The sequence below is a fragment of the Seriola dumerili genome, unplaced genomic scaffold, assembly GCF_002260705.1.
Source record: "Seriola dumerili isolate Sdu_G_001 unplaced genomic scaffold, Sdu_1.0 BDQW01000035.1, whole genome shotgun sequence".
Lineage (NCBI taxonomy): Eukaryota > Metazoa > Chordata > Actinopteri > Carangiformes > Carangidae > Seriola > Seriola dumerili.
Window position 1 is genome coordinate 5,542,277 of NW_019174290.1, and position 18,246 is coordinate 5,560,522.

Below are 18,246 nucleotides of genomic sequence, written 5' to 3' on the forward strand. Positions count from 1 at the left end.
TCAGCAGCTCACAGATTCTTATATGTTGTCTGAAACCACAAAATCACATGTGTTTTGTGGTTGTATTTTGTTAGATTCGGTTTCATACTGGGTTACAAATCAGTATCTGCCATGTTTATATGTATTGCCTTGTTTGCTCCTTTGCATGCCCCTTGGTGTCTTCAAAGACAGAGAGCGCAACATATGTTGTATAATAATCTGCAGCATTGCAAGTGTGTAGTGAATAAACATGTTGACATTTCACATGTGACCTTTTCTCGAAAGATCATATGTGTCGCTCTCAATCAAACCTCTCTCACAGACAAGAGAGGAAATGGAGCACCAGTAAAACAAGAAACAAAAGATTCCACAGTTTAGGACAAGACTAGGTTGTTGATTTGTAAGTTTTCTTTGGTTTAACTGTGGGAATAAACTGACGACAGCAACCGCTGCACGCCTTGAAGGAGTCTGCACATAAGTGGGTTATATTTGACGTTTTATAGCAGGAGTGGCCTTTGAAATGACACATAAATTACATGATAGCAGTCTCAGGGAACAGTAAAGGGGCGATAATTCTTTGTAAATTGTCAGTTTTAATAAGGGCATGTTATCTAGTACGACACCACCCTTCATATCAATTATTAGTGACACAAAATGCTACATAGAAGAGTCCAGCTCTGTTGGAGAAAGACAGAGAGCTGGACAGGATTATAATAATTATATTCTCTGACTTTAGCTAAAAGTCACTGAGCAAATAAATCCAATAATATATATACAACATACAATATAGTAGTTTATCATTGAATACTAAAATATAAACGTCAATTTATTCAATCCAATGACAAGAAACTCTATTTCAAAGTTGACGTATCAGGACAGATGTTTAAAAATGAACAGTCAACACTTACTGACGAAGGGAGGATTTCCCCGAGGCAGCCTCTGCGTTTCAGAGTCACCTCCAGGAATTTGGCGTCCTCATCTACAAGAGTATTCCTCTCCAGGGATATCAGGCCCAGTTGAGCCGGAAAGGCTGGAGGCTTTAGTTTGTTTCCACCTAAAAGAGAGAGAGAGACAGAGAAAAAAAAAGCTTATTGCCTCAGTACTTTAATTTGAAAAGAACCTCCCTCAACCTGCACCAGTAAATAAGGAAACAATCTGTTTTGTTCATATTAGGAGCCAGTGAGGCATATAAACCGAATCTGCTCTCGGGCTAAAGGATAAAAGGAATCAGAGGGCCATTTTAATTTGGAAGGGAAACATGATAACTTAATACCAGGGCTTCCTAAACCTCACTTCACAGGGCTTCAAGAAGATTGCTTTGCTCTTATTTCCCCTGATTCTCATCCTCCTCTGCCTACTACCACATCTCTCATATTGTCAACCCTCAATAGAGCATGTAACAGACATGAACATACTGTACATCGTCTGATTATAGAAAGATTGGTCAGTTTTATCTAATGACTGGCCTCTTGTGAATCAGCTTCAACCCCATCATGTCCGTGCTCTGTTGCTCCCCACTCTGACAAGAGTAAAGTTTAAGTGTGAGCAGCAGTGAGGCTTCTTTTGCCCTCGGTCAGTGACCTCAAAGGGTGACTGCCAAGACAATACTATTGGTTTTACATTATCCCCCTTTCTTAAACTAATACACCTTATCTTACCACAGTTATATTCACAGTATTGGTCCTGAATCAATTCATGTTGACGTAAAACACTTAATGACTTCATTTGGTTCCTCTTTTATCTATTGTGAGAGGCCATGCTCTTATAACACACATTGAACAAACACTCGATATGAATCATCCAAAGCTCAGAGTCACCTGCACTGATCAACAACTATAGGCCCAATCTTGTCCTTAATCCACACTAATCTCATGACTCAAGTAATCCTCAAACTGTCAGCTCAGTTTTGCTCATGGACTTATTCTGACTGCTTCAGAGATATTTAAGATTATAGGTTCTGCTGCATAACGTGAATGTTTTTTTAACAACAGTGGTGAGACGCCCTTATGTTCTTATCGCTTCAGAGAGAGAGCTTGGTGACCTGTGACTTCAGAGATGTGAAATGGGTCAGGATCAATGGACTCTTTGAATCAGGGAGGTTAGAGAGCCTAGTCTCTCTTTAGTCTTGCAAGCTGGTCACACTGACAGCGGCCTGTTGACCTAAGTCTGTTAAGGAACACTTAGAGGAGTGAGGGAACCTCACTGGTTTCAGAGGATGCAGTCAGCAGGCTGGTTAAAAAAATAAAAATGTGTTATTTGGTGTGATATATGTCTCGGAAATGATAGAACACAAAGGAGACATAGGAGCATGAATAAAACTATGTACAGAGATACTGGCAAGGAGCTTCTGCCCTGTCCCACACAATAAACCAGCATTGAACTCAGTTTTGCCTCAGTGAAGAAGAAAGAAGGCTGCAGTCTTTATGCTATGTGGTAGGAGAATGAAAAACAGTGTGTGTGTGTGTGTGTGTGTGTGTGTGTGTGTGTGTGTGTGTGTTGTGTGTGTGTGTGTGTGTGTGTGTGTGTGTGTTGTGTGTGTGTGTGTGTGGTTGCGTGCGTGCGTGCGTACACACACACACACACACACACACACACACACACTGTTTTCATTCTCCCTACTCACATAGCATAAAGACTGCAGCCTCTTTCTTCTTCACTGAGGCAAAACTGAGTTCAATGCTGGTTTATTGTGTGGACAGGCAGAAGCTCCTTGCCAGTATCTCTGTACATAGTTTTATTCATGCTCCTATGTCCTCCTTTGTGTTCTATCATCACACACACACACACACACACACACACACTGTTTTCATTCTCCCTACTCACATAGCATAAAGACTGCAGCCTCTTTCTTCTTCACTGAGGCAAAACTGAGTTCAATGCTGGTTTATTGTGTGGACAGGCAGAAGCTCCTTGCCAGTATCTCTGTACATAGTTTTATTCATGCTCCTATGTCCTCCTTTGTGTTCTATCATTTCCGAGACATATATCACACCAAATAACACATTTTTATTTTTAACCAGCCTGCTGACTGCATCCTCTGAACCAGTGAGGTTCCCTCACTCCTCTAAGTGTCCTTAACAGACTTAGGTCAACAGGGCCGCTGTCAGTGTGACCAGCCGTGCAAGACTAAAGAGAGACTAGGCTCTCTAACCTCCCTGATTCAAAGAGTCCATTGATCCTGACCCATTTCACATCTCTGAAGTCACAGGTCACCAAGCTCGTCTCTCTGAAGGATAAGACATAAGGGCGTCTCACCACTGTTGTTAAAAAAACATTCACGTTATGCAGCAGAACCTATAATCTTAAATATCTCTGAAGCAGTCAGAATCAAGTCCATGAGCAAAACTGAGCTGACAGTTTGAGGGATTACTTGAGTCATGAGATAGTGTGGATTAAGGACAAGATTGGGCCTATAGTTGTTGATCAGTGGCAGGTGACTCTGAGCTTTGGATGATTCATTTCGAGTGTTTTGTTCAGATGTGTGTTATAAGAGCATGGCCTCTCACAGATAATAAAGAGGAACCAAATGAAGGTCATTAAGTGTTTTACGTCAACATGAATTGATTCAGGACCAATACTGTGAATATAACTGTGGTAAGATAAGGTGGTATTAGTTTAAGAAAGGGGAATAATGTAAAACCAGAAGTATGTCTTGGCAGTCACCCTTTGAGGTCACTGACGGGGCAAAAAGAAGCCTCACTGCTGCTCACACTTAAACTTTACCTTGTCAGAGTGGGAGAGCAACAGAGCACGGACATGATGGGGTGAAGCTGATTCACAAGAGGCCAGCTCATTAGATAAACTGACAATTTTTCTATAATCAGACGATGTACAGTATGTTCATGTTTGTACATGCTCTATTGAGGGTTGACAATATGAGAGAGTGTTAGGCAGAGGAGGATGAGAATCAGGGGAAATAAGAAGCAAAGCAACTCTTCTTGAAGCCCTGTGAAGTGAGGTTTAGGGAAGCCCTGGTATTAAGTTATCATGTTTCCCTTCCAAAATTAAAATGGCCCTCTGATTCCTTTTATCCTTTAGCCCGAAGCAGATTGCGGTTTATATGCCTCACTGGCTCCTAATATGAACAAAACAGATTGTTTCCTTATTGTACTGTGCAGTTGAGGAGGTCTTTCAAATTAAGTACTGAGGCATAAGCTTTTTTTTTCTCTCTCTCTCTCTCTTTAGGTGGAAACAAACTAAAGCCTCAGCCTTTCCGGCTCAACTGGGCCTGGATATCCCTGGAGAGGGAATACTACTTGGTAGATGAGGACGCCAAATTCCTGGAGGTGACTCTGAAACGCAGAGGCTACCTCGGGGAAACCTCCTTCGTCAGTAAGTGTTGACTGTCATTTTTTAAACATCTGTCCTGATACGTCAACTTTGAAATAGAGTTTCTTGTCATTGGATTGAATAAATTGACTTTATATTTTAGAATTCAATGACTAACTACTATATTTGTATGTTGTATATATTTATGGATTATTTGCAGTGACTTTAGCTAAAGTCAGAGAAATATAATTATTATATCTGTCCAGCTCTGTTTTCCAACAGAGCTGGACTTTCTGTAGCATTTGTGTCACTAATAAATTGATATGAAGGGTGGTGGTACTAGATAACATGCCCTTATTAAACTGACAATTTTACAAAGAATTATCGCCCCTTTTACTGTTCCCTGAGACTGCATCATGTAATTTATGTGTCATTTCAAAGGCCACTCCTGCTATAAAACGTCAATATAACCCACTTATGTGCAGACTCCTTCAAGGCTGCAGGGTGTCGTCAGTTTATTCCCACAGTTAAACCAAAGAAAACTTACAAATCAACAACCTAGTCTTGTCCTAAACTGTGGAAATCTTTTGTCTTCTTGTTTTACTGGTGCTCCCTTTCCTCTCTTGTCTGTGAGAGAGGTTTGATTGAGAGCACATATGATCTTTTCGAGAAAAGGTCACATGGAAATGTCAACATGTTTATCACTGACACTTGCATGCTGCAGATTTATAACAACATATGTTGCCTCTCTGTCTTTGAAGACACAAGGGGCATGCAAAGGAGCAAACAAGGCAATACATATAAACATGGCAGATACTGATTTTAACCCAGTATGAAACCGAATCTACAAAATACAACCACAAAACACATGTGATTTTGTGGTTTCAGACAACATATAGAATCTGCTAGCTGCTATTACATTGTCAGCACAGGCCAGAAAACTGTACTGTAAGAGATCTCACAGCTACTTAAATCAGCACTTACATCTTCCTTTACCTTGTGTCTCAAAACGTGTACATCCCTCTCCCTCAGGTATTGCCACTAAGGATGGCACAGCCGAGAAAGATAAGGACTTCCGTGGTAAAGCCCAGAAACAGGTCCAATTCAACCCTGGCCAGACCACCGCTACCTGGAGGGTGAAGATCTTCACAGACCAGGAGTTTGAGACCTCAGAGACCTTTGAGATACAACTGTCGGACCCAGTCATGGCAGTGCTGGAGTTTCCAGACATTGCAACAGTGGAGATTGTGGATCCCGGAGATGGTAAGAATTTGATATTTCAGTTAAAAAAAGCCAAAAAAATTGACTTGAATAGTCTTGAATATGTTGTATTAATGAGTGAATTTACACATCAGTACTGATCTTCATTCTTTCTCTTCTGAAACAGAATCGACAGTGTTCATTCCTCAAGCAGAGTTCAAGATTGAGGAGGATATTGGAGAGCTGTTAGTGCCAGTACGGCGCTCAGGAGATGCCAGCCAGGAACTCATGGTTGTTTGTTACACTCAACAAGGTGAGAAGAATTGGCACAAAAACAGCCAAATGGGCCAAATGGCAATTGGGACGAAATAAGTATCACACATCAGAAATTCTGAGATCAAACAGTGCAGCTTCCATTAAGGATAATTACTGTAAATATACAGTAGTTAACTTAGCAAATGTAGAAAGCTACTTTTCCTGTGTTTCCATGTTTGTAACAGTTTAATTGTACTTTATAGTCTTTATTGGGCTTTTGCCATTTTAATAGTTACTAATACAGTTTACCTGCTGTTTTAATGACTCAGTATCCCTCCAAGGAACAGTTACCTTTCATCCGATATCCTCTCTCTGTTCCCATAATTCCTCAGCTACGGCCACTGGCACCATACCCAGCACTGTATTGTCCTACTCTGATTACATCACTCGGCCTGAGGACCACACCAGTGTTCTGCGTTTTGATAAGGATGAGCGTGAGAAACTCTGTCGCATCATTATCATTGATGACTCCCTGTATGAGGAGGAAGAGACCTTCAATGTCAGCCTCAGCATGCCCATGGGCGGCCAAGTGGGTGCCAACTTCCCAAGCACCAAAGTCACCATCTTGGCAGACAGCGATGATGGTGAGTGGAACTTTAGAGATCATGGCATCATGTGTTGTAGTCTAGTTACAGTGCTACAGAGGGTCGTGGTAGCCATTAACCCACCAAAGGTGCACAGACAGCACCATAACCACAGTTGCCAAAACAAAAGCACTGGATACTGTACTTGCCTCAATGGCTTTACAGTATTTTAAGGTCCATTACCTTTTCCATGCCTGAAAAGGTAAGTTCTCTGTTTACATACTCTGCTTCATTCATCCACCACACTCCGTCTGTCTGACTGAGGGTTTGAAACAAGACAACAATAGACAGGTGTCGAGACGGAGAAAGGCAGCCACGGTGGATGTTATGCTACATCTGCCTGTCTGACAGATAAAAGGACTTTAAACCTCGCTGTGTTCCTCGAGCGACCCCCGTCCTAATTGGCATTCAGAGGAGCTCAGGGGGAAACACAGGGCATCCCTTTGTCTGCAGGGACCAAAAGGCAGGTGGTGGAGAGAGAGGGACTATTGTGCAAGGAATCCAAATGACTGGCATGTTTTTACTCTGCTCCTCTGTTTGATGGTTTTCAGAGCAATTCTGCCTTTTTGTGCAAAAGATATTGGACTGGCTGCATTTCCATTGTCAGCTTGAGAAAGAATGCAGCTTTTTAAAGTTATAAATCACAAATTTGTCATTGTCTTAACAAACTTGACAAACTGTAGCCCTTCAAATTCTTAACATCCTAGAGGTCCTTCTTGTCTTTCTTCTGCAACCAGTAATACCAGACTCATTTTGTCTTCCTCACATTTCCTGTCTGTCTCTCCCACCTTTCACCAATGCTAATTTCCTGCACTTGCCTTGCCTTGTAGTGACAGACCTGCTCACAGAACAAGCATCCCTCCCATGCAATTTGTAACAGAAGTACAATCACAGTTCATGTATAAATAATCAGCATGCATTCCCAGACATGTGAAGAGACAAGAGAGGACGCCTCAGTGTAAACCTCTATTGTGGTTCCACATCTTGGTGGGTCCTGAAGTAACACCCCACCATAAATCTGTGTGTGTGTGTGTGTGTGTGTGTGTGTGTGTGTGTGTGTGTGTGTGTGTGTGTGTGTGTGTGTGTAAAACCATCTGCCTGTCTGAGTAAACTTGTGGTTTGGACTCTCGCCAGCATCAAGCCTCTATTGTTACAGTATTTGTCTGGCTCTTCCTTCCACTGATCTTTAAGGTTGCCATGTTGGCACTCTGTTCCCCATACAACCCCTCTGGTACGAAATAGCTGGAGCTTGGAGGGTGAAAGGCATTGAAAGTGAGCCAGAAACCCTTCACAGCATCAGTTTTTTGTTGCAGTATCAGTCAACTTCTAAATAAACCCAAGATCTGCCAATGCTACTCAAGCACCAATAAGTGAGGGCAACTTTATTGTGAAAACTTGGCATATGGGCTTCATCATGGTCATCAAACAACACTTTCAAAGAACATTTAAATAGACAAAATGAAATATGTCTATATTCAATTGGTCATTCATGGCTTCATGTGATCTACGGTGCAGACATCCCCCTTCCCGTGTTAGTTGTTTTAGATGTTTAAGATTAATGTATAAGATTAATGTTTTTCAGGCATAATTTATACAGAAAGCCTATGTAACTTTTGCTGAACAATGGCCATTGCTGCCCTAAGTGACACTTAGAGGATAATGCTAAAAATAATTTGATATAACAACGCCACAAGTAAAGATGAGTCATGAAGTCAGCAAAAGGACCCACTAACGGCACACGAGATAGACATTAACTATCTAAAGTTTGCGAATACTTGCTAATATTACCACTATAATTGACTGGTCAATATGGACCAAGAAAAGGCTGTAGCAGCAAAACCAAGTTATTAACCAAGGGTGCGTTGTATTGCTTATGATTTAAACTTTCCAGTTGTAATAGGAAAGATGTGTTATTTCCTAATTAAAATCATACATATTGGTAGCCCCACTTCATTAATAATGTTGTTCTCAATACTTCAACAGTAAGTTGAGTTTTGACCTTCTGGATTATCTCCCTGGCACCAAGTGAAGTAATTTAGGCACCACTTGCTACTAAGGCACCCTGTGTAATTTTATTATAACTAATGTCTTTAGTAGTGGTTAATGTATCATTTACTAATGCTTTGATTGATGAAATTAGTTAAAAGGCCCTGATGTGGACACCTCTGGGGGTGCCAATTTATGCAATAGATCCCATGCTTACCCCATACTTTCAACTTCATCAGGGTGAATTATTGCAAATATCCATTTATAGAAGATGCAGACATGATGAATTAGAAAGACAGAATCCCTGAGCATTTATCAATAGATTACCAAGATGTAATCCTGCATTATGATCTAAAGCAAAGGGATTTTTTTCTTGTCTAGAAAGCATTAATAACACCCAAAGTTTCTATTCACAAGCCCTTTATTTGAGATTGGTACTGTAATTTACACTGCAAATTTCTCTGTCTCTACCTTCTCTTTCTCTTTGCTTTTGTATATAACCCAGAAAAGCTGAAGGCCCAAATCTCCACCTCTATCAGTTGATCTTTAAGAGCACTGACTGGACAGACTGTGATGAAAACCAGCTTTATGCCATAGTGAAGAGAGATGAATTGACAGTGTGTTCCAGGGGTCTGAATTCTTGCCCTCTCCCTCTGCAAAGTGGAATGTTGCCTTGCTTCTCTGTCTCTGCCACCTCACCTCTCCATTGTGCTTATCAGCTGCTCTATCATCAGAACATCCCTTCACTCATGCATCATTCTGTGTGCACACACAAGCACAGACCTTTCATTCTTCAGGTGTAGCTTCAACCCTTTGGCGTTGAGTTCAGACAGAGCTGTCTGGATTTAGATAAATGGGGAGGAAGGTGGAAGGAGGAAGGTGGAAGGAGGACAGGATAAGAGGGATGACAGCTCTCTTCCCGTGCTGAGTCAAAAATGAGGGAGTTTGCTCAGCTATTCTTGTCAGTCTGTTGCTGAACCTGATCACAAAGCCACAAGATATATAGTCGAACGATACTCCGAAATGACTCACAAATATGTAAATGTCCAGGGTCGACTGACAGTTTATGTTGCTCTGTCCCTTTGTTGACAAACCCATTGTACTTTTCTATATTTCCCAAATCCCACAGAGCCCTCCTTGTACTTTGAGGAACCTGAGTATGTTGTGGATGAGAGTTCAGGCTACGTTGAGGTGAAGGTTTGGAGGACAGGAACTGATCTGTCCAAGACAGCCACTGTCACCGTCCGCTCCAGGAAGAGTGATCCCGTCTCTGCAGAAGGTAAGATCAGCAGTTTGACAAAATCACCAGCACTCAGTCATCATTTTGCTTTGCAGTGTTGATTCATGGCTTCCTCTGCATCTGGCAGCCGGACTAGACTATGTTGGCATCAGTCGCAATCTAGACTTTGCTCCCGGAGTGACGATGCAGACATTTAGAGTGACCATCCTGGACGATCTGGGTCAGCCAGAGCTAGAGGGGCCTGAGACCTTTGACCTTGTATTGCGGATGCCCATGAATGCTGTCTTAGGAGAACCAAGCAAGACCACCATCACCATCAATGATACCGTCACTGACTGTGAGTGTCAAATAGAGAAACTAAACATACATATATTTATGGTATGCTTAATATATATATATATATATATATATATATATATATATATATATATATATATATATATATATATATATATATATATATATATATATATATATATATATATATATATATATATATATATATATATATATATATATATATATATATATATATATATATATATATATATATATATATATATATATATATATATATATATATATATATATATATATATAGCATTTAGCATTTAGCATTCATTAGCAGTATATAAACAATTTAATAGATGGTCATTATAATACACTATTATGTAGTTGTAAGATCACATATATCGCATATACATATTTTTTTACATACAGTAATTAGCACTTTACATTTATAGATAACAAACACCAAGACATTTACATATTGACTTAAATTGAAACATTTATTCACTTCATAATCATTCACAGGTGACACTTCATTACAAATACCAGTGAGTTATGCTGTGTAATCCATGCAGGATGATTAATAGCAGTTATATTTGTCGACAAATACATTATTACACACTTTGAAATGTCCTCATATCTGATTACAATAACACTGTGGTGTGCTACAGTATGTGTGATTGTTTATATACAGGTGCTTACACAGGTTAAATGTAGAGGAGTGTAACTGACATAAAGTGCTACCATCACCAGCTTCACTCAAATTCAATGAGACTCTCTCAACATGCCAATTCCTTTCCTTACAGTGCCAAAGGTTCAGTTTAAGGACGGCAGCTACAAGGTGGAAGAGTCTGATGGTGAGTTTAAAGCCACAGTGTACCGTAGTGGAGACATCAGCCTCAGGTCCACAGTGCGCTGTTACACTCGCCAGGGGTCTGCTCAGGTCATGATGGACTACAGTGAGAGGCCCAACACTGATGCATCAGTCATCACCTTCCTGCCAGGTGAGACATACCTTTCTCCATGTTAATCTGTCTGTTCCATTATATCCTGCAGCACTTAACTAAGTCTGTTAAAATTCCTTCTGTAGGTGAGTCTGAAAAGCAGTGTGTGGTCAACCTGATGGACGACTCTGTCCATGAAGAAGACGAGGAGTTCCGCTTAGTCCTGGGGACTCCAAAGAGCAAGTCTCCATACGGAGCCTCTATCGGGGAGCAGAAGGAAGCAGTGGTCACAGTCACAGATGAGAAAGACAGTAAGTGCTTAATCAGCATTAAAAAATTATTTTACGAAACTGTAACATATTTAAATGAACCGAAATTCATTAAAACGTGTTAGAGCAATAACATATAAATAACAGCAAAGGGTTTCACTTATGTGGATGGGAAGATTAAATTGCTCTCACCTCTTTTTAAGAACTAATGCTGAGGTTCTCTTGAGCAAAGCACTTCATCATAACTGCTTCAGCTGAACCAGTAAGTAGAGCGTGTCTTTACACCAAGTAGGCTAAAAATGTCAGGCAGGATACTGGATCTGTGCATCATAGAAACTGAGGAATCTGACTAAGTTGAGATATTTTATTGCATCTGAGAACAAGGAACAACAGGAAACTCTCTGTTACTTTACCATATTTTCATATTCCCAGAAGCAAGCAAACCACTTTGTTTTGTTATTTATTCTGTTCTTCTGTTCGGTTTAAAAGTGAAAGTGTCCTGATTTGCATAATATTGATGGTGTTTTTGTTCATGAGTTCACTTTGTTTCCTGTTCCAGAGCCCATCATCCGTTTCTCTGAGATCAAGTACAGTGTTCGTGAACCCCAGGTCAAAGGAGATGTGGCAATAGTGAAGATTCCTATCCTGCGTACTGGAGACGCCTCAAAGGTCTCGGTGGTGAGAGTGCACACCAAAGATGGCTCTGCAACCTCTGGAGAAGACTACAACCCGCTGTCAGAGGGTAAGTACCTGGTTTGAAGTGATACAGTACCTTGGATGATGCCTCCTGATACAAATTTATGTCTGAGATTTGTATGTTTTTGATTGTTCCTCACTTCATTGTCTGGGGTTTCTAAGATGTTGAGTTCAAGGAGGGCGAGAAGGAACACTCTGTGGAGATTGAGATCCTATATGACGGTCAGAGAGAGATGAGAGAGGCCTTCACTGTACACATGAAGCCTGACGACAACATGGTAGCTGAAATACAGGTGAGACGAAGGCCACAAAACACACACAAGCAGACACACACACAATCAAATATAAACCAGTTGAAGGTCCTGTGTGTGCACACGTACAGTACTTCATATCTACACACGTGAGCATGCGCCCTGTCATGTCAGCCTGTGTTAAAATAGCCAGGCAGCAGCTGGCATTGCTGTCAGCACGCCTGAACCACAGAGTCTTATAAAAAGCTTTTCCGTGTGGAATGAGATGCTGAGGGGAATGTCCCAGCAAAGCCAAGCAGTAGACGAACCTATAAACAGAACTGTCGCATTCTACCCATATACTCCGCATCAGGCATGTACTGTTCACGTGACAGTAATAGGTTACCTCTGACTAAACTGTTTCGTGCTTTTACTGTGGCTGAAAGAATGACCAATCGACAGAGAAAGTGCTCAGAGAGAGCATCCCATCACCAAGGCTGCAGATTCCTCATAACTAGTTATTATAATAACAGAAAATGTTTCTAAGTGTTTCATCTTTATCTGAACCAGAAGAGTTACAGCTTTGCAAATTGATCGTGTTGCTGCAGCACCACATATGCAGTGTACAGTATATGTGAAATATCATCAAATTTTGCAGGATTGTGCAGAGTATATATTGCATGTAGATTTAGCTTTACAATAATGTAATAATAATAACATTAATGGCCTGTATCATAATGCCCTGAAAAGTTATGGCATTAATGTAATGGCTGCCAATCTCAAAACAATGGTACAGTATATCAATGCAATGTGTTAAGGGATTACTGAAGAGGATGTTATAGTTATAGATGTGTCTTGAACCAAGGCATTCAAAGAATTGGACAGGAGCAAAAACGTAACCTCACAGGAAGAGCTAATGAATGAATTTACATAACGAGATTCATTTTAAATGTTGGTCAGTTTTTAAAGTTGACAACCAGCTAACGGTGCCTTCCTTCTTCTTCTTGCTAGATGAACAAGGCCATTGTGTACATTGAGGAGATGGACAGTGTGGCAGACGTTACCTTCCCTGCAGTACCCCAGGTGGTTTCCCTGCTCATGTATGACGACACTGCCAAGACCAAAGACAAGCCCCACCCACCCAATGGATACCCTGTTGTGTGTGTGACGGTGAGTGGGATCCTAGTTTTTCCACACTGCTTTCGAGCTTTACCAACCAATCCAATCATTTGTCTGTTTCAGGTCTGATTGTCATTTAGAAGGTATTGGCAGTATTTTTAAGCAATTTAAAGTGGAAAGATATTTTCATTCAGTATCTGATTTGCCCTCTCTGGCAGGCCTGCAACCCGAAGTACCACGACTTTGATAAAACTGGGTCCATCTGCTCTATGGAAAACATTAACGACACCCTCACCCAGTACCGTTGGCTGGTCAGCGCTCCCACCGGGTCAGATGGAGTGACCAGCCCCATGAGGGAGGTGGACACTAACACTTTCTTCACCAACACAAAGTCCATCACCTTAGATTCAATCTACTTCCAAGCCGGCTCCAGGGTTCAGTGTGCAGCAAGAGCATTCAATGCCAATGGAGATGCGGGCCTGGAGCTGTCCAGTCCCATCGTTGTGATCAGCAAGGAGGAGGGTGAGTGGAAGGCACAAGAGAATTGGGTGACTTGTGCAGATTTATGCTTGGTATGGAGCTAATTGGTTTATGTGACTTTAACTGTTTACAGGTATGTGTCAGCCTCGTATCGCAGGTACTGTTGGAGCTGAACCTTTCTCTGCTAAGATCCGTTACACAGGCCCAGATGACCCAGACTTCCCCAACCTAATCAAACTGACTGTCAACATGCCTCACATGGATGGTGAGTAGTAAATCTTTTTTACAGCTTTTGATGTATGATCATTATTATTTATTATAAATAATATATTATAAATCCTTATATTGTGTGATAAGAACAAGCTTTCCCCTCTTGACAGGCATGTTACCAGTGATCTCCACAAGACCTATGTCCAACTTTGAGCTTACCCTGAGCCCAGACGGCACACGTGTGGGCAACCACCGCTGCTCCAACTTACTGGACTTCAATGAGATCCAAACCGGCTATGGCTTCATCACTGATGCAACAAAGAACCCAGAAATCATTGGCGAGACTTCACCCTACCAGTATAGTCCCATTATGCGTTCAGCCAACTCCCTGCGCTTTTACAGGAACCTCAACTTAGAGGCCTGCCTCTGGGAGTTCACCAGCTACTACGACATGTCTGAGCTGCTGAATGACTGTGGAGGCTCCATAGGCACCGACGGACAGGTAGGAAATACATAAAGGATGGAATCCATGAGATCAGTGGTGTTCAACTTTAGTGAGCTTTGCCAATAGAGAATTGTCTTGACAGTGAGAATCAAAAATGGAGGAAATTATTAAAGCTTATTAGTTGGGTTGCACCATCCGCTTTTATTTTACCTCCTCTGTTGGAGTATGAACATCCTACAATTTCCTCAACAACATCTGGTTTCCTGCTCATTTAGGTGCTGAACCTCGTCCAGTCCTATGTCACCTTGCGTGTACCACTGTTTGTGTCCTACGTCTTCCACTCTCCTGTGGCTGTGGGAGGCTGGCAGCACTTTGACCTGCAGTCGGAGCTCAAACTCACCTTTGTGTATGATACAGCTATTCTGTGGCAGGACGGCATTGGCAGCCCTCCTGAAGCTGAGCTACAAGGTACATTCTAGGACCAATGCTGCTTCCTGTTGGTGCTGACATAGCGTTCATTTGCTAAGTACTGTGAAACTTTATTCTCTGTTGTCATAGGAGCCATGTATCCCACCAGCATGCGTATAAATGAGGAGGGCCGTCTGGTTGTCAACTTCAAGACCGAGGCTCGCTTCAGGGGACAGTTTGTTATGTCTCATCCAGGTAAGAGAGTAGTGCCCAGATGCAGACAGACACACACACCCACAACCTATCCTGTGTGGTCATTCTATACAAGCAGCCTCCTATTGGATTACCCTGTGGCCCACATCTTCTCTATTTGTGGAGTTCCACATTAGGGGTCCTTCCTGTGTGAAAGTGCCAGAGGTCATTTCAGCAAATGTCAAAATCACCCTGCAGCGTTTACTCTTAGGAAGCAAGTGGCACAAACAATACAAAAAGGTCACTCTATAAATAAGAAGGTGGACAGCATCGCTAGTTTCAGTTTGGACAAAATGCAGCTTTCAAGATTTATTTTGTTTTCAGGAACCAGCGTGTCATCCATGGTGATGTGTGCCGACCACCCTGGGCTGACGTTCACGCTCGCCCTGGTCAGGACTGAGCCTACATACAACCAGCCCATGCAGCAGTGGAGTTTTGTCTCAGACTTTGCTGTGAGTTAATAGGGAAAATGCTATGAAACCTTTCCTGCTGCAGTAAAGAATTCACAAACTTAATACAAAGTACTGACATTGTTCCTGTGTGTGTGTGTCTGTGTGTGACATGTAGGTGCGCGACTACTCTGGGACCTACACAGTGAAGCTCAGCCCCTGCATTGCCTCCCCCAATGGGGAGTTCAGCATCCCTCCTGTCTGCCACCCAAGAGAACCTCTTACCTTTGACATGGACATTCGCTTCCAGCAGGTTAGCCTGGATATCCTGACAAAATGCCTTAGCATTACTCATTTCTTTCACAATAGTAAGAACACTTGCAAAAAGGCCATATTAACAATCATTTAAACTTTAAAATAAGATCAATATGCTTTTATTGTTTCTAGGGCTGTTTATTACATTTATCAAGGAAAGCTTATCTTGACCGTAATGGCATATTTTCAGTGTTAACAAATACATTTACTACAAAATCACTTGTTAAGATGGACACTTTTTGCCATCTGTTCTGTGCATGTTAACCCTTCTTCTGTGCTCCAGGTGAGTGACCCAGTGGCAGCTGAGTTCAGCCTCAATACTCAGATGTTCCTGCTGTCCAAGAAGGAGTTGTGGTTGTCAGATGGCTCCATGGGCTTTGGAGAGGGGACTGATGCTGCTTTTTCAGACGGTACTACAACACTGCCATCTAGTGGTTTTAAGTGACATTGCAGCTGAGGTCAATGACCTTATATGAATCCCATGTTGCAGTTCCCTTTACTATTCATCCATCCTTTGCTTCAGGCTCCATGATCTATGGACGTGTGATGGTGGACCCAGTCCAGAACCTGGGGGACTCCTTCTCCTGCAGCATTGAGAAAGTATTCCTCTGCACAGGAGCAGATGGCTATGTTCCCAAATACAACCCCACTAACAAGGAGTATGGATGCCTGGCAGACGCTCCATCTCTGCTTTACAGATTCAAGATCCTGGTAAGACGTAAAACACATTACTGTTCAGTGTAGTATGTATTGAAGCGAAAGGAAGTAGATCTCATGTCAGATTTCTGTGTGTGTGGTTCTGCAGGACAAGGCCCAGCCAGAGACTCAAGCTTCAGCATTTGGTGATGTTGCTTTTAAGGCCACACTGGCCCAAGACACAGCTGGAGCCCTGCCTTTGGTCAGACAACCAGGATCAGATGGCTTCACACTGTCTTCATCTCCACTTTTCCAGGTCTTGATACATATTAGAGTATATTCATGTATTGCATAAATACATAAACAAACAGGGAATGAGCTCAAATATCTTTCTTCTCCAGGTGGCTGCTGGTCGAGAATGGTTCATCCACACTATCTACACTGTCCGCTCCAGAGAAAACGCCAACCGCAACATTGGCAAGCGCAGTTTGGAGTACCTCCATCACAGTGTATCCTCTGTTGAGCAGCCCCAGATCTCTAACATGGCCACTCGCCACCGCCGTGCTGCCCCTGTCTTCTCTGGCCCCACTCTGACCCAGGACATCGGTATCGAAAACAACAGAGGCACCAACATCCAGCACATCGCTCTGGACCGAGCAGACCGCATGGTGGTCAGCCAGCGCCAACCCTGGTCCCCTAACCGTGACCCTCTCCTGGACCGCCCCCTGCTGGAGAGTTCTGGCAGACAGCCGGCTGACAGTTCCACCCTGCCCATGTTAGTGGGCCTTGCAGGTCTGATCCTCCTCATCTGCCTCATCGCCACCGTCGTCATTCTGCTGCTGCGGCGCAAGAAGAGGGAAAAGAACACCCAGTTCCCTCCTTACACCACTTCCTCCTCTACTGCCTACAGTGGCTACAGCCAAGGTCCAGCGGGCATGTGGAGCAGTTCAGACAGCTCTGAGGTCTAGATATGGACTGCCTCCACCTCAAACATCTGCCCCCTACTAAAAAGACTGATAGTCTCCTCCACCATTGTGCCTTCAATGCCCAACTCTTGTAGCACTGAAGCCCAGAACAACCTGTGGACAGCACAAGTCAGTGCTTAAGGCCCACATGCAGAGAATTCACCAGTTTTCTGAGGCTTACTGATCTCTGATGATGGTTAGTTCTTGCTGTAATGTACAATAGGTTCTTCTTTTTTGCAGCCTATTCTGAATCATGGATGTATGTAGAGGCCCCTAAAATATTCACCTGCTTCATTGGGTGCCAAGTTGTAAAATATCCATTTATCCAATGTTTGCAAATGCATGAAAATCAGAAAATGCAATTATTTACCAAGTAAAAGGCAACCATTTTAAAACTTCATGAAATAATTTCCTATGTTCCTCCTTTTAAAGATAATTACGTTTTTTATTACCGTGATTCACTGTTCATTATTTTGTTTTGTGGAGAGTAGCACAAAATGGACTGAATGTTAGTTGAAGCTGACCTTAATGAATGATAATGTGATAGATGATTTTTATTGGTATTTTTCTGTTGTGCTTTAAAAAGCCTGCAGTATACTTGCCCACTGCTGAATTACCAGTACCACTATGGTGTCACTGAAAGGGATTGTAAATGTCGTCATTTGTCTTGAGAATGCAGAATTACTTTTTTTTCTTTTTTAATATTTTTCAGGTTAATATGGATGAAATCAGATGCAAAACAATCTGTGTACATATCAATGCAGGACTATGAAAAAAGGTATTACAACCTGATGAAACTTGAAAAATTATGAACTATGCGTCGTTCTAGTTTGTCAAACAGATTCTGAAAAAAAAAAAGTGCAGTATCAAAATTCTAAATATTCTTCTACAGGTGATAGTATATTTTAATGTGCCAACTGTGAGACTTTTGTGGCTTATTAATTTGTTTCAATTTCAAGAGTTTGGATGTTTGTACACTTCATCTGCCAAATATAAATGTCCTTTTTTGAAACAGTGTCTTAATTTA

The 18,246-nt window shown here is 41.9% G+C and overlaps 1 protein-coding gene across 2 annotated transcripts in view; it reads left to right on the top strand.

The window, feature by feature from the left end:
* Window positions 1-18,231, top strand: part of frem3 (FRAS1 related extracellular matrix 3) — a 32,993-nt gene extending 14,762 nt beyond the window's left edge. The window contains exons 3-24 of one of the 2 annotated variants that reach the window (XM_022738125.1): window positions 4,165-4,311; window positions 5,281-5,511; window positions 5,636-5,761; window positions 6,096-6,347; window positions 9,463-9,612; window positions 9,701-9,910; window positions 10,668-10,865; window positions 10,952-11,116; window positions 11,634-11,816; window positions 11,933-12,063; window positions 13,012-13,170; window positions 13,338-13,641; window positions 13,733-13,864; window positions 13,980-14,311; window positions 14,530-14,728; window positions 14,810-14,917; window positions 15,239-15,366; window positions 15,482-15,616; window positions 15,902-16,028; window positions 16,142-16,329; window positions 16,424-16,570; window positions 16,656-18,231. In XM_022738125.1, coding sequence (XP_022593846.1) covers window positions 4,165-4,311; window positions 5,281-5,511; window positions 5,636-5,761; window positions 6,096-6,347; window positions 9,463-9,612; window positions 9,701-9,910; window positions 10,668-10,865; window positions 10,952-11,116; window positions 11,634-11,816; window positions 11,933-12,063; window positions 13,012-13,170; window positions 13,338-13,641; window positions 13,733-13,864; window positions 13,980-14,311; window positions 14,530-14,728; window positions 14,810-14,917; window positions 15,239-15,366; window positions 15,482-15,616; window positions 15,902-16,028; window positions 16,142-16,329; window positions 16,424-16,570; window positions 16,656-17,222 — 4,319 coding nt within the window. In that variant the 3' untranslated portion in view covers window positions 17,223-18,231. The remainder of the gene's footprint in view (window positions 1-4,164; window positions 4,312-5,280; window positions 5,512-5,635; window positions 5,762-6,095; window positions 6,348-9,462; window positions 9,613-9,700; window positions 9,911-10,667; window positions 10,866-10,951; window positions 11,117-11,633; window positions 11,817-11,932; window positions 12,064-13,011; window positions 13,171-13,337; window positions 13,642-13,732; window positions 13,865-13,979; window positions 14,312-14,529; window positions 14,729-14,809; window positions 14,918-15,238; window positions 15,367-15,481; window positions 15,617-15,901; window positions 16,029-16,141; window positions 16,330-16,423; window positions 16,571-16,655) is intronic. The other variant, XM_022738124.1, reaches the window with a different exon arrangement.
* The last annotated feature ends 15 nt before the right edge of the window (window positions 18,232-18,246 follow it).